The 25,253-nt window shown below is 41.2% G+C and overlaps 1 protein-coding gene across 2 annotated transcripts in view; it reads left to right on the forward strand.

Moving 5' to 3' along the window:
• The first annotated feature begins 887 nt into the window (after positions 1 to 887).
• The window catches only part of slc33a2 (solute carrier family 33 member 2), a 34,869-nt gene continuing 10,503 nt past the window's right edge, over positions 888 to 25,253 (forward strand). For both annotated transcript variants that reach the window (XM_033620355.2, XM_078170840.1), the window contains exons 1-4: positions 888 to 977; positions 1,471 to 2,299; positions 13,686 to 13,833; positions 24,596 to 24,696. In XM_033620355.2, the coding sequence (XP_033476246.1) occupies positions 1,600 to 2,299; positions 13,686 to 13,833; positions 24,596 to 24,696 (949 nt within the window). In that variant the 5' untranslated portion in view covers positions 888 to 977; positions 1,471 to 1,599. The remainder of the gene's footprint in view (positions 978 to 1,470; positions 2,300 to 13,685; positions 13,834 to 24,595; positions 24,697 to 25,253) is intronic.

Consider the following 25,253-nt stretch of genomic DNA (forward strand, 5'->3'; position numbering starts at 1 on the left):
TCAATAAAATTCATAATAATTGAGCCTATTCCCACATTTCTATCTATTCTGAATAATTCACCTCCTTACACATTTAAGCCAGCATTGCAGTGTAGCATCTGCCTTTCAAAAACCTTGAGACATCCCACAATATTGGTGTCATTCAACTGTTCAGTGACATTCATACACATTTACACCAGCACTGCAGTGTAGCGTCAGCTATTAAAAACAACCTTAAAATATTCCACATCATTCATGCATTCATGGTATTATTCAACGTTTAAAGCCAGCATTGCAGTTTAGTGTCAGCTATTCAGCATGCAGAATTCACACCCGCAAGTTCCTCAGAAATTGCATTCTCTAGATCTATTGTAGTGTCTTCAGTTGTGAAGCAGCAAATCTACCCATATTCTCAGAACATTACCCTGTGTGCTCTCAGTATCTTTCCTAATTATCTGTGGAGCAACTATAGACTTTATACGCTATGACACCATTAATTTTTTTGAAAAGGCGTAGTTCCCCTTTAAAACGCAGGCAAACGCATATTTTGGCTCAGAATCCACTGCAAATCCATGATTTAGATAATGTCCCAAAATTAAGACAAGTCTCAATGTGGAAACACTAGCAATGAATGAATGAATGAATGAATGAATAATCACAGAGGGAGGTTGTTACAGTAGGCTACAGCTTTTTTACACTTTGGCCTCATTAGGGGATCCCAGGGTTGCCAGATGGGTAGACTCATAAAATTTCTTTATTGGTTTGTAATAGTCTACAAATTATTGCAAAATATTTCAGTGTTAATAGACAGAAAGCAGACACACACTTTTATGTCCTAAACGTAAAATGAACACGACCTCCTCTTGGTTTTTCATCCGCAGGAGGGGGATCGATGTCACAGAACCTGGCAACCTCATAGCTCATACAGAGCACAACTATAAACAAGCGGAGCACCTTCTCCGGTTAGCTAACGCTAGGCTAACCAACTTTCTTTCTCAGTATGTGTTACGATTTATCTCATAACAGATACGGAACTACTTTTCTGGTTGTAACACAACCCCTAATGATACTGACATGCTGTACAAATATATTTTATAGCTGTTCGTTTACTAAGGTTGGCATGACAGCAGGCTAGTTAGCTAACGGTAGCTAGTCAGTCAGTTTGGCAACAAACTTAACTGTCAGCAAAATGCCAACGCAGCAAAGTAACGTTTGTGTGCTGATATAAATTAAATGATGAAAACACAAGTGGCCACAGTGATATTGAACATGTTTATGCACAGAAGTCATTTGACTTTGAGGAGCTAACGTTAGCCGGGTTAACGTGACTGATAACTGAACTGGGCAGTAAAGCAGCAGTACAGACACATCCTTTTAAGGCTGCTAACGGTATCTGTGACAGTCTGTAGACACCCCATAAGTTCTGCAACGACATTACATATTCATCATCAATAACCCTAAACATCATACTGTCTTTTCATTTCATTTCAGGTAAATCTGTCCATCTGGGTCAGCCAGTCCATTTGAAGAGCTCCCCTTTAATCAAAATAATGACAATGACCTGACCAATGGATCTCTGCAGCATCTGCTCAATTACAGGGTCACTTGTGAAGGTAGATCATGAATGACAAACTAGTCTTCCTGGGCCTGCTGTACTTTGTCCAGGGCATCCCCTATGGTCTCCAGTCCTCCCTGCTTCCTGTCTACCTGCGTGGAGCTGGCCATTCCTTAACCCGCATCGGTTTCACTAAGATCCTCTACTTCCCATGGGTCCTCAAGGTGCTCTGGGCCCCTTTAGTGGACCGGCTTGGCACCAAGCGTCGCTGGCTGGTTGGGACGGTGTCTGGGCTGGCTCTGACATGCCTCTCCAGTGCTGCCCTGGCTCCAGAAGCACATATCTGGGGAGTAGCAGGAACCCTGTTGGCCATGAACACCCTGGCCTCTGTCCAGGATATTGCTGTAGATGGGGCTGCAGTGGGGTTGTTGAAAGGTCGCGGGGAGCTAGGGTTGGGCAACACAGCCCAAGTCGTTGGCTATAAAGCTGGATCGGTGTTTGCCGGAGGTGGGCTGCTTGCAGTGATTGACGTGGCTGGATGGAGCTGGATGTTTATGCTGCTGACGTTTGTGTACGCAGGCGTGGCTCTGTTTGTGTGGGGGGCCCCAGTGCTGGACGATGAGACTTTGAGGGGCCAACAGGCAGATGGCAGCAAGAGAGCAGGGCAGGGAGGAGAAGTTATGAGGCCATGGAGAGTGTGGAGGAAGATGCTGGCAGTGCCCGGCACCCCCTGGACTGTCCTATATGTGCTCACATACAAACTAGGTAAGTCTGATTAATACACAAACACTTAAATTGAAAATTAAAATTAATAGACTAATAAATTGCTCTAACTATTCCATACCCATTAAGTGCACGTACAGTTTTACATGGTGTGTGTTTGGGATACAGGTCATAGGAAATGGCAGATTAAATAGTCAACTGAACCCATTAAGAAGAGCAATGTATTCAGACAGAGTTTTTGTGAATTCGATAATACAATTGCTTTATTGAAAGTACAGTAGTACCATTGCCAATAGTGGGATAGTTAGTGGGCTAAAACTGTACATTAGTAGTTGAGGTAGCACGTTGAAAGGCAGATAGATAACGTCATTGCCATATAGAAGCTCAGTTTTAGTAAGTTTTCCAACTTTTGATATTTGATAACTTTAGATATTGGTCCCTAGATTATGTTCACCGAGTTTCATGCAGATCAGTCAAACTTCCTAGGAAGAGATCGATTTTAAAGGTAGGATCTGGAGGATTTTCAAACAAAACAAAATATAGACATATACAAATGAAATCCTGCTTAATCATCACCTATGGGCTTCTACTCGTGTGTGGTGGTGAATCTGTTTGCAGAGCTCCTGCCCTTTAACTGTATTTTGATGTTTTTGTGAGTTTGGACCGCTTCTGGGTGGAGATTTCCCCAGCCAATGAGAGAGCGCAGGTGCTGTGCCCGAGCGTGTCCGAGCGTGCACCAGCGCGAGCCTTGTCTGAACCTCTTCTGTGAAGCCTTCCTCCGGACCTCCGGGCACCGTACACCCGGGAGAGCTGAGCCTGATAGGAGGGGCCGAATTTGAATGTGTGTTTACAAACAGCAACTGGAAAATCCTCCAGACCCTACCTTGTGTTTTTCAAAAAATTCAAAATGGCAGAAAATCTATATAACCGGAAGTTATGGGTTCTTGAGGCAAATTTGTTCCTCATGGGGAGAGGCATCTTTGTGCAAAGTTTCATGTCTCTATGACATACGGGGCATGAGATATGCCCATTCAAAGTTTGCAATTTCAATTGGTTGCTATAATGCCCCCCTTTGGCCAATTGATGTAATATTGCTTCATTTGCATCCTCCCATGACCCTCTTCCACTGTGCCAAATTTCACATGGATTGACCAAGTCAGTGAGGAGAAAAATGTGGAACAGACACACACAGAGTTTTCGTTATTATATAGTAAGTCACTGGAGATCAAAATCTTGTAAATTTATACTTCTATATCTTTGCTACCTAGGCCTGCTACTAAAGGTTCAGTGTAAATGATTTATTGTTATCAAGCAGTGATTTTGCAGATTTCAACTTGCTGAAACTTCTCGTGTGTCCTAAGCATGTAGGAGAACTATGGTGGCTGATGCGGATATGCAAAAACGCAAATGCCCCTATCTAGAGCCAGTGTATGGTTTGTCCATTCTGGGCTACTGTCGAAACAACATGATGGACTCTGTGGAAGAGGACCTGTTCTGTATGAATGGCTCATTGTAAGGTAATAAAAACACAAAAATTCTTATTTTGAGGTGATTACAAACTAATGAAAACATAGCTATGACTTTTATCTTCCATTTCTACCAATAGATGGCCCTAAATCCTACACACTGGACCTTTAATACTGATATTATGGCTGAACACCCCTGTTGAAATTGTCCTTTGTTTTAGGGCTGCTCCTAACAGTTATTTTCTTAATTGATTAATCTGTCAGTCATTTTCTTTAGGAATCGTTAGATCTATAACATGTCGCAAAAAGATGACAAATTCCCACCACATTTTTCAAGGATACATCTTCTAATGTCCAGTGATATTAGGTGTACAACATATACAGTCAGGTCCATAATTATTTGGACAATGATACAGTTGTCGTCATTTTGGCTCTGTACACCACCACAATGGGTTTTAAATGAAACAATGAATACCTGCTTAAAGTGCAGACTCTCAGCTTTCATTTAAGGCTTTTTTCAAAAATGTAGTATGAACCGTGTAGGAATGACAACCATTTCTTCACACAGTCCCCCAACTTTAAGGGCTCATAAGTATTTGGACAAACTAACATAATCATCAATTAAACAGTCAGTTTTAATACTTGGTTGCAAATCCTTTACAGTCAATGACTGCCTGAAGTGTTGGACACATAGGCATCATCAGATGCTGGGTTTCTTCCCTGGTGATGGTCTGCCAGCCCTTTACTGCAGCCGTCTGCACTTCCTGCTTGTGTTTTGGGTGTTTTGCCCTCAGTTTTGGCTTCAGCAAGAGAAACGCATGCTCAATTGGATTGAGGTCAGATGATATGACTTGGCCATTGCAGAACATTCCACTTCTTTGCCTTAAAAATGTCTTTGGTTGCTTTTGCAATATGCTTCAGGTCAATGTCCAACTGCACTGTGAAGCATCGTCCAATGAGTTTTGAAGCATTTGGTTGAATCTGAGCAGATAATGTAGCCCCAAACACTTCAGCTTTCATCCTGCTGCTCTTGTCAGCATTCACATCATCAATAAATACAAGAGAACCAGTTCCACTGGCAGCCATACATGGCCATGACATAACAGTACCTCCACCATGCTTCACTGATGAGGTGGTGTGCTTTGGATCATGAGCAGTTCCTTCCCTTCTTCCTTCTCTTGTCTTCCCATTATTCTGGTAGTTGATCTTTGTTTTATCTGTCCATAGTATGCTGTTCCACAACTGTACAGGCTTTTTAGGTGGTTTTTGACAAACTCTGATTTGGCCTTCCATTTTTAAGGCTAACCAATGGTTTGCATCTTGTGATAAACCCTCTGTATTTATTCTAGTGAAGTCTTGTCTTGCTTACAAGAGCAGCAGGATGAAAGCTGAAGTGTTTGGGGCACCATTATCTGCTCAGATTCAACTAAATGCTTCAAAACTCATTGGACGATGCTTCACAGTGCAGATGGACATTGACCTGAAGCATATTGCAAAAGCAACCAAAGACATTTTTAAGGCAAAGAAGTGGAATGTTCTGCAATGGCCAAGTCATATCATCTGACCTGAATCCAACTGAGCATGCGTTTCTCTTGCTGAAGCCAAAACTGAGGGCAAAACACCCAAAACACAAGCAGGAAGTGCAGACGGCTGCAGTAAAGGGCTGGCAGAGCATCACCAGGGAAGAAACCCAGCATCTGATGATGCCTATGTGTCCAACACTTCAGGCAGTCATTGACTGTAAAGGATTTGCAACCAAGTATTAAAACTGATTGTTTAATTGATGATTATGTTAGTTTGTCCAAATACTTATGAGCCCTTAAAGTTGGGGGACTGTGTGAAGAAATGGTTGTCATTCCTACACGGTTCATACTACATTTTTGAAAAAAGCCTTAAATGAAAGCTGAGAGTCTGCACTTTAAGCAGGTATTCATTGTTTCATTTAAAACCCATTGTGGTGGTGTACAGAGCCAAAATGACAACAACTGTATTATTGTCCAAATAATTATGGACCTGACTGTAAAACAGACAAAAGCAGCAAATTGTCACATTGTAGAGGGTGGACCCAGAGAGTGGCAGGAGTTTGAATCTAACTCTCAGTCATTTATCTAACTTAGATAAATGACTGAAACGATAAATCAGTTATCAGGATAGTTTGCGATTAATTTTCTTTTGCTCAATTAATTGATACTAAGTTCAAATGATCATTAATGACAAGAGTTCAGGAAGAAAGGTGCAGAAGAGAAAGAGCACAGAAAAGAGGAGCGCTTCCAGTTTATCTACCCAGAAATGGGAGCTCAGTTTATCAGCTTATCAACTTTTATTTGCTTTCTGTTCACAAGCTAGACATAAAAAAGAAAACAGAAACCTCCCTAAAGCAATTCAAAGTTATATTTCTTGAAAGGTCCTTTTTGTTCTACTGTGACCTTTTCTTTAGTCATGTTCATACCTTCGTGTAGGGCCCAGAGCTCACCACTAGATGTCTCTGTTGGTGTGTCCATGAAGACTCAACTCAGGAATGAATGTATGGGAAAAAGTTTGGGAAGTTAGTATTGTTAGACAATATATTGTTTCTGAGCAGGTCCTCTACATACTTGTAAAATACAGGCCCTGCTGAGATAAAGCAGATGTTTTTTTAATGTCACAGCTATGAAAGTATTAACCTAAGGCACTTGAATGAGAATACAATGTTAGTTTGAGTGTATTTAACTTCCACGCAGACAGTTTTGTATGTGAAAGAGTTTGTTCCAATAAAAGACAAACAGTTTTAAAGTAGTTTTGGATCAATCAAGCCTGCGTGTGTGTGGGAGAGAGAGTTGATATGACCAGAGTTTGGTGTTTGGTAGCAGAAGGGGATTATGTAAGGATTAGAGTGTCTTTGTGTCTGTTGCGTTCAGAAACTGAAATGGAAGACGGCGCATCACACTGATGTGTGTTTATGTGTGTGTATATGTGGGAGGCGGGAATATGATTGTCTGCTCACATTTGCATAGCCTTTACTTGTGTATGTGCTTGAATGTATATGCCTTTGTTTTTAGATTGTGTGTGTGTGTGTGTGTGTGTGTGCGGGTGTGTGTGTTTTTGAGAGAGTGTTAAGGGTGGCTCAGTAATCGGATGAGCCCCAGCAGACGACACTACTAGACAAAATATGAAGGTTGGCTGGACCCCCTAATCTGTCTAGGGAGCAACCCCCCACCCCAGAACACTCTCTCTGTCACACTCACACACACTATCGGCTGATGCTCATGATTACAGCACAAATTACTCTAAGTGTTTTCCCTGGTAGATTCATTAACAGCCTTGTCACTTGTTAGCATTTCCTTTTGTAGCAGTCCACCTTCGCGAAAGAAAGGTTGTGTAATATTTTAGATTAGGCCTGGATGTGCCAGCGTAATTGCCTCTGTGAGACAGTATTGTTTTTGTTCAAGGGGTGTGTGGGTATGTTTGTGTGAGACCGGTGATCTGCCTGTCTGAGCCCCCCTCCCCTGCTTCACACACACACACACACACACATACAAACAGAGACCCCTCTCCTCATCTATCCCTAATGAACTCTGAGTTTGCGCTGCGTCCAACACTGTGGCCAATCATAGGGTGCCTTGTGTCTGAACTGTGACCCCTGTGCCATCTGAGGCCACAGGCATGATGGGAGAACTGTCTGGGTGGACTCGGAGGGACGGACAGAGGATATGGGGAGGAGGGAAGTAGTTTGAGGAGGGAGAACAGGTCAGCAAATGAGAGGTTTCCAGTTGTGGCCATGAACTGTATTGCACATGCACTGTTTAAGTAATTTTAAATACCAAAAAGATATTGCAAACTAAAGTGTCCGTTATTACAATTTGACAGTGCAAGGAACAATAATATTTTACTGCACATTTGTCATCTATATCAACACCTAAAATGCGTTTAATCAAAATTCTTTTATTGTGAGTCCTCATTTATTTCCATATTATTACCAGCAATTTATTACACATCCCTGGTGTGAGTGATGCTGGAGTGTTGCACATGTCCAAACTGGTTCTTTTTAGAAGCAGGGAGTCTCTAGCCCTGTGTGTTTGACAAGAGAGGTAAGTGATGTTGAAAAGGGGTGGACCCTGATGGTGGCTTTCTCTGGGAACTGACCAGGTGGACGGAGGAATGGATGGATGAACACACAAAAAGAAAAGCTTTGTCCCTTTGAACCCTCTCCTCTAAAAAGACAGCTATAAGCACTAATGATAAAATACACTCCATTGCCAGTTTATTTTGTACATGTCATTGATATAAATGGGTTTGACAAAATATTAGACACACCTCTCATTGTAATGCAATACAGTTCAACAGCTTCACAAACTATAGTTAAAAAAAGGACCATTAAGTTGATTTGACACCTCTCCAGATCAGGAGGGTAAAACAGAGGATTTGGACAGATGGTTTGTAGAGCTGCACTGAGGCTGCCAATATAGTCATATACATCTATTGGGTCATCAATAAATTTAAAACAAATGCATAAAAAAGTTGCACTGCTCAACTCAAACACTCACAGAATACATCCCAGTATTGACATGAAACCTGCAGTCTAGTCCACAGAGCAGTCCCAGAGACATAGAAGTCAGCACAAGGGATTGGTGGAGGTCATGTAGTTCTGAGATATGAAGGGAGGTGGAGGAGTGGGAATGAGAGAAGAGAGAAACTTGGGGAGGGAGTGGGGGGTATTTTCCAGAGGGGAAAAGAAGGACTGCAGGGAGGGAGGCTGAAGGAGGGGATGAATTAATGAACAAGCACCACATGGTGCCCTGAGAGAGACAAGGAGCAAAATGGCAATAGAAATAAACACACTGGTCCATGCAGAGACATGTAGGTGCAAGACCTTTCTAGATGTTTAAATGTCTAATCCTAATTTTTTGACCACATAAATCTCACATAATGAGCTAAATATAAATGCAGACTTGATTTTCTGACTAATGACGAAATAGTATGTGCTTCTGTAACAGAGAATATTTGATATTGGCCTATTTTGTTGGTGTAACTGATGTATAGAAACCTTTAATAGCTTTAGAAAACACTAATAACTTAGATCAATTATTGTCTGGAGTTCCTTTTAAGCAGGTCCCAATCCTTCAGTTATGCTAGTGTGTTAGTAATGTTTGGATCACAGATTGCGTCCGTGTTTGTATCACACAAAAAACGTCTGCAGCCCAAAGCACCTCTTCAAATGAGAGAATTAAATTGTAGCATAGCCAAATTCCTACACCAATCATTCAAAATGACAAGGAGTGTGTTTATTCCTAAGACCCTGAATGGATATATTACATAACTAATCACAGCAAACAAACAAAAATCAACCCAGTAACCTAGCAGGACTGGGTTGGGTGGAGACATGGTTGTTGTCTTGCTTCTACGAGTGTGTTTTCCTATGTTCTTGACCCCTGGAGGGCCACAGAGAACTCCTTGACATCTACATTGATCTGCAGGGGCTCTTTGTGTGTGTGCGCGCGTGTGTGAAAAGACTAATATGTATTAGGATATTGTGAAGGTGTGTATAGACAGGGCTCTGTTTACTGTTTTATCCCCAGGGAGCCAAAGGAGCTGAAAGGTGTGTGTGCATTAGTATGCATATAGACATTTGTGTGTGTGTGTGTGTGTGTGTGTGTGTGCGTGTGCATTGCTCAAACATATAGTATGTATGAGCCTGTCTCTGTTTACCATGCTCTCAGCAGGGAGTGATAATGTCGCTGTGCAGTGTCGTCGGTGATCTCTCCTGCTCTGCCGGCTCTTTTGTCTAAGCTGCAGCATAGACGTCGGGACTTGACCCCACTGTCCTCGTCGACCTCTCACCCTCATCTCACTCTCATCCTACTCTGATCCCTCTCTATACCACAACACATCCCCCCTCTGCCACACATTTACATTCACACATACTCACAGACCATCTCTCCCATCTAATCACCATGGAAAAAGGTGTTATGTGTCAGATTTTTACAAGTCAGTGTGTAACTGCAAAACTAACTTGGAATAACTACTAAACGAGCCAAGATGAGAGATACTTTGTGTTGATGAAGCTACCCGAGTAGCCAGCTAACAAAAACTTTAGTACTGAACATTGTAGTGTTTTTTTAAAATGAAGACCACTTCTCTCATAAAGATGCTGCTGCATTTGCTTGTGTCTTTTGCTTTGCTAAAATGACACACATCGGTGTTTCACAGTACTCACTGAGCCATAGCTGTTAAGAAAAACTCTAGCTTTAACTCTGTTTTCACTGCTAATACAGTGACCTCTTTCTGTTATGTGCCATGTTTCCTTTTTTGAAGTAAAGCTATCAGCCAATTTTTGATGAAATCCATCTTACTAAACCGATGCTAATATGTTGACATATGATTGATGTTGCCATGAAGCATAACTAGGATGAATAAAACAACCTGCCTTCCTTCCTTCTCTCTGTCACTTTCCTTCTCAAAGCATCTAAAAACTTGGTCTCTAATCTTCAGTATTTACCTATAACATTAAATATAGTGTTGCTTATTCAAGACTAAATAAGAAACAATACATTAAAATAAAAACAACAACAAAAAACACCCGAAATACCCGTTACCCCTGTTATTAATTAAGAGAGTAACACTGAAAAACTAATCTGCCTCAACTGGACTGTGTCAGTGTGATTTGATCCGTTTTGATTGACGGTTTGGTGTAACATAATATTGTTTCCCATGACAACCTTGTATCGCCAAAATGTCATTCTTTTTTGAGCTAAGAAAGATAATGTTGTTTACAACATTGTGACAATGCATTTTGCAGACAAAACAATGGGTTATGTAGCTCAGGAATTGAACCAAATAAAGTAACACTCAATCCTTCAGTTTATTTGAACAATTGTACATCACTACAAAGAAACATGCTTTTCATTGGACAGCAACAAAAAGCAATTACTATGAGATGAAAAGCAAGAACAAAAACACAGAGATAGAAATCTCTAATGTGAAATAACAAAAACTGTTCAACCTTTAGCAGAAAATAACTCTTTATTTGGATAGTCCACTTGCAGAATTTTTTATAGAGTATTTGTAGCATTTAAACAGTTTATTAGTTGAGATTCAAATGTTTCACTCTGTAGATTTATAGATAGGCCTATATGTGACATTCACTCATAATAATTCAGTTGAACTTGAACTACTCATAGGTTGAACAGTTCAAGGTCATCTAAATTATCCTGAGAATATGTAGGTATGTTCATGAATTGGTATAAACCTACTCTATAGATAATCTGTTGAAAAGCTACAAACAAAGTGAAACATTTGAATCTCAACTAAAAACTGCTGAAATTTTACAAATACTCTATAAAACTATCTGTAGCTGGACTATCCAAATAAAGTAATACCAAAAATAAAAGAGTTTTGTTTCTCTCTATGTCTTTATGTCAGGGTGCATGGACCCCACTTTTCTTTCTTGCAGTCTAGTTAGTGATTGATGTCGTCCTGAAGCACCTTTAAATAACCAGGATGATTAAACCAGACCTGTCACTTCTCTTAATGTTAAATTGTTTTGTCTTACTGTGCTGTCTGCCTCTAATGTAAACATAAACAGAGTTTTCTGTGAGCCTGCCATCCCTCCTCTGTTTCCTCTTCACTAACCTCCTAACAATGTGTCTGTTCATCTGCCTCCCCCCTCCTCTTCCTCTGTCTTTAGCTGTCTCCATCCCATGTTGCTCTCCTGTCTTTCCACTCATGTTTAACTCTCATCTTTCTTTTTTAAATAAATGCATTATGATTGTTATTTGCTGCTCTACATGTATTTTTTTAAGCTGTCTTGCCCTTTTTCACCTACTGCCGTTCCTCTCTCTGCCCTTTTCTTTATTTGTCCTTTTCATTTTTCTTATCGCTGACTTAATCTTAGTCCTTCTCTTTCCCCCCACTCTGTTCCCTCTCTCTCATCCTCCACTCCCCCCCCCCTCCCCCCCAATTCGCTCTTGTTCCACCCTTTTCTCCTTCCCCTTCACTCTGCTTGTTTAATCTTTGCGTATGTCTAATGAAATCCCTGCTGAAATGGACAATTGTTGCTTTGAGAATATTTATAGAAAGGAATAATCAGCCTGGTTGTGTTTGTCTGCACGCCCTCCCCCAACCCCCCTCTTTAAAGAAATAATTAGTTGAAGGCAGGACTGTGAAAGCTCCGAGCTTTGAGCTAAACAACAGGCAGGCAGGAACGGGAGCACAGAACCATGGGTAAACAACCCAGGCATCATGGGTACCGCTGCTGCCAATGTTTACTTTATTATGACTAATATGGTTATTGCACAGTTGATGCAGCTCAAAACAGTTGAGCACAGAGGATGACAGAAGATGAAAATGTGAGTAATGCACAAAGAGGGTGTAAGTGTATTGGCGCAGCTCCCACTGGGTGTGTGGAGTGATAGTAATGTGATGTGATATATTATAAAGATGTCCTGTAAGTCTGTTGTCTGGGGTTTGACCACATTGTGGGTTTGGGAGTAAAAATCTACAGATGCAAAATTGAACATTAGGTGAAAGGGTGAAATGGAGTGAATGTGTAGAGCATTAGAGCGAGAAAATATGAAAAGCCAAAAGCCATCTGGGATGCAGCACAAAAACAAGAGGAAGACCGAATTAACACATATTGTATTCTCTTATTGTTTGTTAATTATCATTATTGTTTGTTCGCTGCATTGTTAATTTGTGTTTATTTCACACTAGTATTTGCTCTTGTTAGAAATAATACAATAATATGCTAAGTCCAGTGCTGTCAGTATGTCTGCTGTGATGTAAAAGACCCCCATAGGCTTACTCTTCTCATTTCTCTTTCACTTATACTCCACTTATATCTGAAAGAAAAATATCACACAGACGGATCTGTCACTCCCCTACCTGACTTGTTCACTTTTATTTTCATGATCAACTTTAACATAATCATCCCTGTTTATTACCAACATGTAAAGTGCCAACAGTGAAACAGGGGTGACAGAAGTGAGAGACAAGTGTTTCCTACACAGAGAATCCATTTTCTACGCCACGTTTCTGCTGGGTTGTCACACCGCCGTTGCAGCGGTGACACTCATTCTGCTTCTGCACTCTCTATCACTGGGAGCTTCTCAGCTTTCTCTTATTATATTTTTTTATTTCAGTCTGTTTCATCTGTCTTTTTTTTTCCTCCTCTATTTTTGTTTGTCTCCTGGCTGACTGAGTGAGTGAGTCGTCGGTTGTGTTGCGTCGTCTTTGACAGCAGTCTGGGAGCCAAGCTGTCACTCATGCAGCTCCTTGGTCCCACTGTCTTTCTGAAGTCAGTCTCCATTAATATAATAATGGCGTATAGTCGGCGCCACTGAATATTTTACTGTAATGTTCAGCAGAACATTACCCCCACACTCAACGCGACACAGAGAAAGTCTTATTGTCTGACAGAAACTTTTTATTTTGACTGAAAGGTCTTTGTGAGGTCTGTTTCATCTGTGGAAGTTTCTGTGTTTTTGTTGTGTTTTCCTTTTTGTGCTTTAGGAAAAGTGCTAGGCCCCCGTTTGATAAAGTGACTGAGGGTATTCTTTTTCTTGTCAGGCATCTATTATTGACACTTTCCAGGAATAGGCCTAGGTGCGCTGCGTGTCGGTGTGCTGTATTTGATTCTGCAGTTGTCATCTTAGGAAAACCATGTTGTTCAGTCTTGCAGGCTAAACAGTTCGCTACAACATCCTCATTGTGTTTGACTGTGATTGGAATAGGCGTGTGTATTCAGGAGTTGTCTCACATATTTACTGTAGGTGAAAAACAGTGATGCTTAGTCAGAGACATACAGTACATAATACATGTTGTATTGATTGTATGTTCTGCCATCAATATATTTAATCGAATAACTTACTCTAGTCTCTCTCTTGCCTTCCTGTCTCCCCTCTTCTTCTCCCTCTGTCTCTCATCTTCTTTTCTCTCTTGATCTTTTTTCTATTGTCCACCTCTCTCTCCTGTTCCTACGTCTGCAGGTGAGCAGGGTGCAGTGACCATGTTTCCTCTTTTCTTGTTGGATCATCACATGACCGCCAGGGAGCTCGGTTTCTGGAATGGCGTCATCGCCATGGGCTTCTCCATCTGCGGGTCGTCCCTGGGAGGCCTGCTGCTCGCTCAGTTCAGGTAGCCTTTATCAACACCATCATTCTTTCCAGAATATATCACTGGCTTCATCATGATTGTTTATGTGTGACAGAAGGGACTATGAAGTTTTTTCAGTGGTTTTTTTTTTTTTTTTGGTTCTTAGGAGGAAATTCCCTTAAAAATTAAGAAAATGTGACCTGAGTCAAAGACCACACACTGTGAAAGTACACATTTATGGATGCACCATATTGGATTTTTTGCTGATATCCGGTATTTCAGTCCACTAGATACATTTTGCTGCAGAAAAAAATGGCTGAAGTGAGATGAACAGCCTGAAAACTTTATCTTATTAGATAATACAGATGTTGACAAAGTTTTCCTTTTGGGACATTGTTTGTAATTGAAAACAGGTAAAAAAAAATGCAATATACAGTACAGGCCAAAAGTTTGGACACACCTTCTCATTCAATGCGTTTTCTTTATTTTCATGACTATTTACATTGTAGATTCTCACTGAAGGCATCAAAACTATGAATGAACACATGTGGAGTTATGTACTTAACAAAAAAAGGTGAAATAACTGAAAACATGTTTTATATTCTAATTTCTTCAAAATAGCCACCCTTTGCTCTGATTACTGCTTTGCACACTCTTGGCATTCTCTCGATGAGCTTCAAGAGGTAGTCGCCTGAAATGGTTTTCCAACAGTCTTGAAGGAGTTCCCAGAGGTGTTTAGCACTTGTTGGCCCCTTTGCCTTCACTCTGCGGTCCAGCTCACCCCAAACCATCTCGATTGGGTTCAGGTCCGGTGACTGTGGAGGCCAGGTCATCTGCCGCAGCACTCCATCACTCTCCTTCTTGGTCAAATAGCCCTTACACAGCCTGTAGGTGTGTTTGGGGTCATTGTCCTGTTGAAAAATAAATGACCGTCCAACTAAACGCAAACCGGATGGGATGGCATGTTGCTGCAGGATGCTGTGGTAGCCATGCTGGTTCAGTGTGCCTTCAATTTTGAATAAATCCCCAACAGTGTCACCAGCAAAACACCCCCACACCATCACACCTCCTCCTCCATGCTTCACAGTGGGAACCAGGCATGTGGAATCCATCCGTTCACCTTTTCTGCGTCTCACAAAGACACGGCGGTTGGAACCAAAGATCTCAAATTTGGACTCATCAGACCAAAGCACAGATTTCCACTGGTCTAATGTCCATTCCTTGTGTTTCTTGGCCCAAACAAATCTCTTCTGCTTGTTGCCTCTCCTTAGCAGTGGTTTCCTAGCAGCTATTTGACCATGAAGGCCTGATTCGCGCAGTCTCCTCTTAACAGTTGTTCTAGAGATGGGTCTGCTGCTAGAACTCTGTGTGGCATTCATCTGGTCTCTGATCTGAGCTGCAGTTAACTTGCGATTTCTGAGCCTGGTGACTCGGATGAACTTATCCTCAGAAGCAGAGGTGACTCTTGGTCTTCCTTTCCTGGGTCAGTCCTCATGTGTGCCAGTTTCGTTGTAGCGCTTGATGGTTTTTGCGACTCCACTTGGGGGACACATTTAAAGTTTTTGCAATTTTCCGGACTGACTGACCTTCATTTCTTAAAGTAATGATGGCCACTCGTTTTTCTTTAGTTAGCTGATTGGTTCTTGCCATAATATGAATTTTAACAGTTGTCCAATAGGGCTGTCGGCTGTGTATTAACCTGACTTCTGCACAACACAACTGATGGTCCCAACCCCATTGATAAAGCAAGAAATTCCACTAATTAACCCTGATAAGGCACACCTGTGAAGTGGAAACCATTTCAGGTGACTACCTCTTGAAGCTCATCGAGAGAATGCCAAGAATGTGCAAAGCAGTAATCAGAGCAAAGGGTGGCTATTTTGAAGAAACTAGAATATAAAACATGTTTTCAGTTATTTCACCTTTTTTTGTTAAGTACATAACGCCACATGTGTTCATTCATAGTTTTGATGCCTTCAGTGAGAATCTACAATGTAAATAGACATGAAAATAAAGAAAACGCATTGAATGAGAAGGTGTGTCCAAACTTCTGGCCTGTACTGTATCTCAATATATTTAATCGCAACACTGAGCAAATCGTAACACATTTAAAATCGCAATAATTGTATACCGTGACTGAAATATCATGATAATATCGTATTGTGGAGCCTGTGGTGATTCCTACCCCTAATATTGATATATTAGCTTTTTCCCCATCGAGTTTTAAGCCATCATCAAGTCTCATCTGTAGTGGAATTAACATCATATTATGAATGCATACTCTTATTGTGATGGCCCACCAGCAGATGGAGACATAAAATGTAAGAATCAGTGTATGTAATATTCATTCATTCTGCCGAATAAGAAAAAGTGTTGGCTGATTCTTCATTTTAAGCCAATATCAGCCGATACCAATAAAAAATCCACAGTCACAAAAAACAAACAATCCCCGACCCCAGTAGTTTCAGCAGGGAGGTGTGTTCTTATATATTATTATTCCTTATTATATTTCCTTATAAAACAGACAAATTTTACTGTTCACCTTCTAAATTCAAGTTTGTGTCTTTAATCACACTAAGACTAAGTTAACTGCCTTGTTAATTAAACTCACCAAAGGTGTGGTACAGTCCCACCAGGATTTTGGGGGCACTTTATGGGATTATTGCGGTCAAGAATGTCTGATTTCACTGCACAATTGTTGTGATCACAGCATCAGAACATCCTGGAAGGGCTCCAGCTATCACCAACTCCTGTTTGGTTGAGATAAACCATTACTTCACAGAAACATAAACTAAACATAAAGATATGCTTTTTTCCCCCCACTGTCTCTCTCTGCTGTTTTTGGTAGGCTTTTTACCTGTCCAGTAACGTTATCCCTACCACTCACAGTCGCCGTCTTTCTCAGCTCAGCTGCGTGTTCCACAGGTGCAGACTGACCTCTGGTGGCGCGTGCTGTGCACTGCAATACATTGCCGATATACAGCATCTCCGTATTTTCTTTGATTGATGTTTTTGACAGGTCAGCAGAACAAAACAGAAATTACAACACATAACAACCAAGAGACATGATCCCTGGACCACCCCCTTTTTGTAATAGAAAGCATTGGCAACATCTCATCAAACAAAACATGGGGGAGTATAACAGACCTCCTCAGTTGCTCTTCCTGAGGTTTCTACCAATTTTTTTCTCCTGTTAAAGGGTTTTTTAGGGGGAGTTTTTCCTTATCCACTGTGAGGGTCCAAAGGACAGAGGGATGTTGTATGCTGTAAAGCAAATTGTGATTTGTGATATTGGGCTTTCTAAATGAAATTTAATTGAATTGAACCTCAGTCCACATTTACAAACATTTCTCCCTTAAAATTATCCAAGGCTGCCTGCAGCCATTCAATACAGCTTCAACATGAGATACAACCATGGACAACACAAAAAAACCTCCAGTAGAGACAAAAAAGATACCAGTTACGTCTGAATTTATCATTATAGCAGGTGCCAGTACAAATTTAGTCAAACATCATCTCTATCAGTTTAATAAAAAAGAGGAGCGTCTGTATTTTTGACAATACTGAAAATCATACCATAAATCCATACCATAAATCAGACCAGTTGTGAGTTTCCACCAGTGGAAAAGAAGTGAACATTGATAAGGTCCAGTCCACTGCACCACAGGAACATACTGCCTCACGCTCTTCTCATCCCATCAGATACAGTACCACCACCATCATCATCATCTTCCTCCTCATCCTGCTCCTCTTCTTCTTCCTCCAAGCTTTTTGTGTACACCGACTCCTTCTTTCCTGCAGTTGTATTCCTTCTCCTTTATCTCATCCTCATCACTCTGGGCCCGTTCTTCCAGTTTTTTTATTACTCTTCATGTGTGTGTGTGTGTGTGTGTGTGTGTGTGTGTGTGTGTGTGTGTGTGTGTTTCTGCCTGTCTGACTGTGTGTGTACAGTAATTTAAGTAAACATAGCCTTGTTTGAGAGCTCAGGGACCCCCTGTGTCTGGTGTGTGGTGTGAGAACAGCGTGAGCAGCAAATCCATCACGCACACTTGTGCACACACTCAAACACAAACTCAAACACATTCACTCACACACACACACACACACACACACACACACACACACCCCCCTCAGGGTTTGATCACAGAGACAATGTGCAACTCTAGTTGAATTTAATTCTCAGATTTACAGACAGATACTAAGAGGTTAGATTTTCTGATTAATAAAACAAAATGGCTGCATAACGTTATATTAGATTAGACTTATTATGGTGATTAGATGTAATGACCGTGTTGAAACTCTGGTATTCTCTGTAAATGTGGTATTTTTGCACAGGTGTACAGTGTGACAAAGCCAGTTGATGCATAATTGCAATATTAATGGGAATGCATTCAGAGAAATTTCCATAGCAAGTTGTTTTATTCTGATTGTATTTAACCTTTACATGTTTTCCCCTTCAGCACATCGACACTGTGCCATTTGTGCCTGACCATCGTTGCATAAGGTTTTACGTCTGCGTACACTAGGATCACATCATAGCACAGTCCTGCCTATGGCCAGTGTGATGTAATGGGAGCTATTAATAACAACAATGCCTTTATGGAGGATAGAGTGTTAGCTCTCACACAGGGCGATACTGTACTCTTAACAAAACATCCAACTGTCTTTCCTTCATTCTTTTTACATCCAGAAAATGTTTTGGGATGTAGCCAGCTTATTACATTAAGGGATCAGGATCAGGATGATTAGGGATGCTGTAGCTGAACCAGCGCCTTCTGCTCATATGTTGGTATCTGTGCCCATTCCTCGACATGTATCAGTCGCCCTTGGGTCTGAACATTGTCAGTGTTGTGCCCTTGTGTTGTGTTTTCAGCTGGCTCCCAGGTTTTCTCCTCTTGTTAAGTGATACTAGCTAACACAGAGTAAGCCTCCAAAGGCAACATTTTTTGTTTAAGGAGGAAAGCACTTTCAAAAGATGTCATTGTCATAGTTTGGCTTTTGATCTTTCACTCTATCTCTCGATCTCACTTGTAAAGGCCTTGGTGACTTGTAAAGGCAGTAAAATGTTCACACACTGACAAAGACAGAAAACACTCAATGTAAATTACTTTTTCTTCTTCTGAAAATTCTCTGGGAGTCAAATGCACTCTAGAAACCATTCAGGCTCATCATCATACGACATCTCAATGGTGATGATAGTAACACTACCAGTCACAGTGTGCGACAAAATATGATGTTGCCCACGAGATTAACAAAATTCTCCAGGTGTGGAACAGTAAAGGAAAGTGTTGCACAATACTTTTTTTCTGTTGAAAATACATGATTTCTGTCAAAATGAAATTCTTTCAGTTCAGGGTCTCCATTGTCATATTTTGCGCTTCATAATGCGCCACACATTTTCAGTTGGAGACAGGTCTGCACTGAAGGCAGGCCAGTCTGTTGCCCGTACTTTTTACTACAAAGCCACGCTGTTGTAACACGTGCAGCATGTGGCTCAGCATTGTCTCGCTGGAATAAGGAGAGACTTCCCTGAATAGACGTATGGATGGCAGCATATGATGCTCCAAAACCTGTATGTTACTTTCAGCATTCATGGTGCCCTCACAGATGAGCAAGTTACCCATGATGCCATGGGCACTAACACGGCCCCACACCATCACAGATTCTGGCTTAGAACTTTGAGCTGGTAACAGTCTGTATGGTCATGTTCCTCTTAAGCCTAGAGGACTCAACGTCAATGATTTTCAAAAACATTTTAAAATGTGGACTGATCAGACCACAGCACACTTTTCCACTTTGTGTCAGTCCATCTCACATGAGCTCTGGCTCAGAGAAGTCAGAAGATGTTTCAGAATGTTGTTGATATATGTCTTTCACTTTTCATAGTAGAGTCTAAACTTGCACTTGTAGATGCAGCAAGGAACTGTATGCACCGACAGTGGTTTTCCAAAGTGTTCCTGAGCCCATGTAGTAATACCGTTTATACAATCACATCAGTTTTTGGTGCAGTGTTGTCAGAGGGGTCAAAGGTTATGTGCATTCTGTGGTGGTTTTCAGCCTTGCCCTTTACGTGCAGAGATTTCTCCAGATTCTCTGAATCTTTTGACGATGTAATGGATTGTAGATGGTGAAATCCTAAATTCCTTGCAGTTGAGCACTGACAAACATTCTTGAACTGATGGACTGATGGACCTTGCATATTTTTACAAAGTGGTGTACCTCACGCCATCCTTGCTTATCAACAACTGAGCCTTTCAAGGATGCCCCTTTCATACACAGTCACAATACTATGACCTGTTAGCAGTTAACCTGTTTACCTGAATGTTCCAAACAGGTGTTTTTTGAGCATTCACAACTTTCCCAGTCTTCTGTTGCCTCTGTCCCAACTTTTTTGGAACATAATGCAGGCATCAAATTCAGAATAATTGTATCTTTACAAAAACAATGAAGTTTATCAGTTTAAACATTAAATATCTTGCCTTTGTGCTGTATTCAATTAAATACTGTTCAAAAGAGATTTTTATTTATGTTTTTTACGCAGCATCCCAACTTTTTGGAATCAGGGTTTTAGATGAAAAAAACACCACCCATTTTTTTAATTCTTAAAAAAAAAATTCAATGTACAGTACCTTGCTATATTGAATTAATCAGCAATCAACTAGCACAATTGGTGCAAAGTTAAAGATTTAATGTCTCAATACAAATGTTTTTGGTTGTATATGCACCCTCCATTGTCAGATGAACACTTCTCTTTCCTCACCTCTTCCTGTCAAACACTCTCACGCACATATACACACAGAGAAAGTGCTGTCCACCAGGCTGTGGTCCCACCTCTAAAAGCTCAGTTGGAAGGTTTATCCTCCCCACCATCAGAAACGGCTGAGTGGTCAGTGAGTGACCCCCTTTACAACAGCCACTGGCAACCTGAGAACATGGCTATTCTTATCTGGGCCCGGCCCGTGTGAGGTGGCAGCCAGGCAGGTTCTCTTTCTCACACACACACACACACACACACACACCCCTCAGCATCTCCTGAGAGTGCGCAATATGAAAGACTGTCATTGAGAAGGGAGGTAAAGGAGCAGCAGAGGAGAAGAATGTCTTTAGCATGTGAATGATGCAGGATTGGTTTTCCAGCGAGGTAAGGAAAGGCTGGGCGGAGAGGGGAGGGATGAGGAGGTAGAGGATACTGAGAAGAGTGGAGGAAGAGAGACAGAGAGGGGAGCAATGTCTTGTACAGAAATGAACACAGTGAAATAGAATTCAGTTGGTTTAAAGGGAACCAATCACATTCATTCTCAGGTTTATACTTGCATTTTTGGTTTCTACTAGAACAACTTTACATGCTAAAACAAATAAAACAAACTAAGAAAACCACTTTATTTTCCCCAGTGCCTGCCTGTGCTGCATCACATCACTCTCTGTCTGACATGCTCTGTTACAGCACCTGTCTCTTTAAGCCCCCCCCCCCCCCCCGCCCCCCCCCTCCTGAAAAAAGCCCAGTCCGCTGATTGGTCAGTGTTTCCTGATATTACGCATCACAGTGTGTCTGCACGTCATTTCAGCCTTGGAATGACTGTAATAATGGATAGTGCCATTCTTTACCGTAAAAAATACAACACAAAGAACTTGTTCCAGCAGGAATATGATCCCAAATCAGGGAGACATTTACAGCATCTGCAACTAAGATTACATGTTTCCATTAAATTAGCATGCCGCTACATTGTGAGGTGGTATTGCGGATGTCATCTGGTCTAAAAAGTAAAAAGAAAAAAAAATACACAGTATGCAGAATTCTGAAGCCTGAGGTTTTTTTCTCCCAGGGATTAATTTTACATACTTTACTTAAGTATTTTGTCTTTACTGTGTTGTTTCTATTCTGTATTTAATATTATGTTCTGTAATGTCTGGTTTGACGCAGCAGTTTCCCTTTATCCAAGACAAATTGTAGTAACCATGACCTTGACCTTGACCTTGATTATTTTATTTGGCCACTTTTAATATAAACATCCATTATTGTAATACATATATATTTATATGACAGAAAATAATGAAAAGCCCAATGTGTCACCTTTAAGGATAAATTTAAAGGGCCAGTGTGTAAAATGGGTTGAAAACAGTGACATCAGTGGTCAAATTCTAGATTGCAGGGCTCACTCGCTCACCCCTCGCGTCGGGTAAATGACAGCGGCCTCGTAGGGACAAAAAGGATTGCGCACAAGTTTTTCAGGAGTAGGTCTATCTATCGACGAGGTGAATATTTATTTAGAAATCTAAACCGTGTTACGATATTGTAATGAATCCCTCACGAGCAGGAGACCAGAGGAGCGTTCGGGAAAGAGGCCAGTTTATTTGAGCACTCCAAAAACTCTTGTAACACTCCAGGGGGTAAAAGACTCCGTCCCAAACTCTGACTCTTCTGGCATAACAGACACACTTCATAACTTTACACACATACTCGTTTACCATACCGAGTGGGCACCCCCTCCCCTCTCTGCTCCACCAACCTCCAGCCCGCACACTGACTGACAGCGTAGCCGGTAAACAGAGCTCAGCTGTTTATTTAGCCTAGCGATATCTCCGGACTGTAGTAGCTGCAATGGACGACTTTGAACGCGATTTTGAAGAGTTTCTTGTAGCGGACACAGACCCAGAGCCATACCTGTTTGAGCCGGAGCATACAGATGAGGAACTCCATGTGTTTGATGCTGAGCGGGCGAGAAGAGAGGCTGAATGCACAGAATGGGATTTGGTGCTACTGCTACCATCGTAGGGAGATATATCATCAGGAGGAAAAGCACCGCAGAGAGTGCATCACAAGGAGTGAAGTTGCGTCTTCTTTTCCTCGCAGATGACAGTTCGCGTTCATTCTCTCCTGTTGCGTGGTAAGTGTGGTCCATTCGCAAACTTTATAACTAAAAAAACTTTTCACTACTCTCTATCGACGAACTACTAACACTCTGCTGTTTCCTCCTCCTTCTTCCTTCCTTCCGCTGTCTTCGTTGGTTCATTTATACACGCGAAACGCGTTCTCTGGCTGGCTGGATTGTCCGCTCGGTCTGCCGTACATACATGGCGTCGCAAGATGGCGACCTCTCTAAAGCAAGGCCCTTGCTATATATATATATATGTAAAAGCATAATTATAAGGCTACGAAAATCAAATGAATTTTATTTTATAGCAATTATACACTTATATAAACATATATGGGTAGAATATTCAGATTCAGATTCAGATTGACAATAAACCATGCCAAATATTACACACTGGCCCTTTAAGGCAGGGTGTGCAAAAGGTTTTATATCTTCAGAATCACTCATTAATGAGTCAAAGAAAGTGTTCACTACCCGTAGTCTTTTGCATTCCTTATATAAATAGTTTTTTGTAATACTCTGCAACCTCCTAACACACACAGGTGAGTTTATTTTATCATGTCAGCTAAGAGGAACTGAACTTTCTGTTGGAGTTAGTCAAAAACGAATAAACCTTTGGAGCAACTATTAAAAAAAATCACCCAAGAGGGTGGCTTTGTGGCTCAGAGATCTAAGACACCGACTGTACTAGAGCTGCAGTAATTAGCTGATCAGTTGATCAACAGAAAAATAATCATCAACTATTTTATAACTGGTTATTCATCAGTTTTCAAGCAAAAAAATGCCAAATATTTGTTGCCTTCAGCTTCTCAATGTGAGAATTTGCTGCTTTTCCCTTTCTGAGCATTATAGTTATCGCAATATGTTTTGAGTGTTGGACAGACAAAACAAGACATTTAAAGACATCACCTTGGGCTCTAGGAAATTGTGATTGGCATCCACAACTGTTATCTGATGTTTTATAGATCAGACAGTTAGTCTAGAAAATTATCTACAGATTAATGGATCACAAAAAGAGTCATAAGTTGCAGCCCAAGACGATAAAATCAGAATGTTCCAGGTTTGAATGTGGTTGCGGACCTTTGTTGTATGTCAGCCGTCATCTACCTATCCTCATTTCTACCATTATACTTTGAGAGGTCAATATTCACAGTCATCTAATTACATGATAAAAAGCCACAAGACAGTCACTGTTTGAAGGAACCAAGAAGTGTACTCAAATAGTAAAAATATGGTCAGACGACACAACACAAAATGAGTGTGTTGGATCAGTGTTTGGTCCGTGCTTAGCCAAAAACTGACCAGAGGCTTGTACCTTGAAGCAGGGTAATGAAATTAACGTGCAAACTTTGTTAAGAAAAACATGGAACTTTAAATCTTAATCACGGACTGAAGCTGTTACCCAGCTAAATCAGATATCCTGCTTTGTGCGACAGGCTCCTTCTCCCTCACAGCCTTTTTTACACATAAATAATTACATGCAAAAAAACATAAACAAACACACACACAGTCCTTTGAGTGGCAGGCGTCCTCTGAGTGATTGGCATCACTAATCCCTGATGTCACACAACCGTGTGAGCGCGTGTTTGTGTGTGTGTGTGTGTTAACAATGATTAATTATCTTCCTCATGCTGGGGATCTCCTTAGGTTATTGATTACGTCACGAACCAAACCCACAGGGGGATGATTTTCTTGCACTAACAGGGAATCAATTAGTGTCTGGGGACTTGTTTACTTAACCACGTGCACACATGTTACTGTGTGTGCGCATGCATGTGTGTGTGTGTGTGTGTGTATGTGGAAGAGTATCTCCAAATGTAATGATACCAGCCTTGAGCCACTGTCACCACATGTCACACTGCTCATCAATAACACTCATATCTTAAAGCTGCTGTACATCTCGCTGATGCTTGTTTGCTGTCTCTCCTCAGCATCGGGGCTCTGATGCGACGTGTGTTTGTGCTGCGAACCATCAGCATGGTCTTCCAGAGCTCGCTACTCACTGTGCTGGAGCCATCACCACTGATGAAAGGTGAGAGACAGATCAAAAAACAGACAAAGACACAAATTTAACAGGACCTCAGTTAGTCCAGTTTGTCCGTTGATGTCGATGCTTTAGTGTAAATATGATGCAAGCAGGTGAAGAAAAGAGAAGTAAATGTAAAAGCCCTACCCAAGTGTTAAAGCTCTCACAAAGGGGGCCTTCACATCAAGGACCAAGGCCCAGATCTGAGTTCAGTATCGGCCTGCAGCGCCCTTTTCTACACTGTAGCAAGCAAAAATGTCACAGAGATGATGATGCAAGTGTTCTCAGTTACAGAACAACATTATTTATGTGAAAGCTTAGCAGCAGGGGAGTGGAGAGGGAGGCAGTCGTACTCAGACATTGTACAAATCAATCATACCTAACATGACAACACCCCCAAAGAAGTTAAAATGACCCTGTTAGTCTTTTATTTTTCTCCATTACTAGTGTATAAGCACACCTCATATTGTTTATTGAATTCCGTTTATTTGCATAGTTAAACTTTCCAGCTCTTGATCCCATACGCACACAGTCCTCATTTGACCAGCTAGTTCCCTTCAGTA

Source organism: Epinephelus lanceolatus, chromosome 9, assembly GCF_041903045.1.
Source record: "Epinephelus lanceolatus isolate andai-2023 chromosome 9, ASM4190304v1, whole genome shotgun sequence".
Classification (NCBI taxonomy): Eukaryota; Metazoa; Chordata; class Actinopteri; order Perciformes; family Serranidae; genus Epinephelus; species Epinephelus lanceolatus.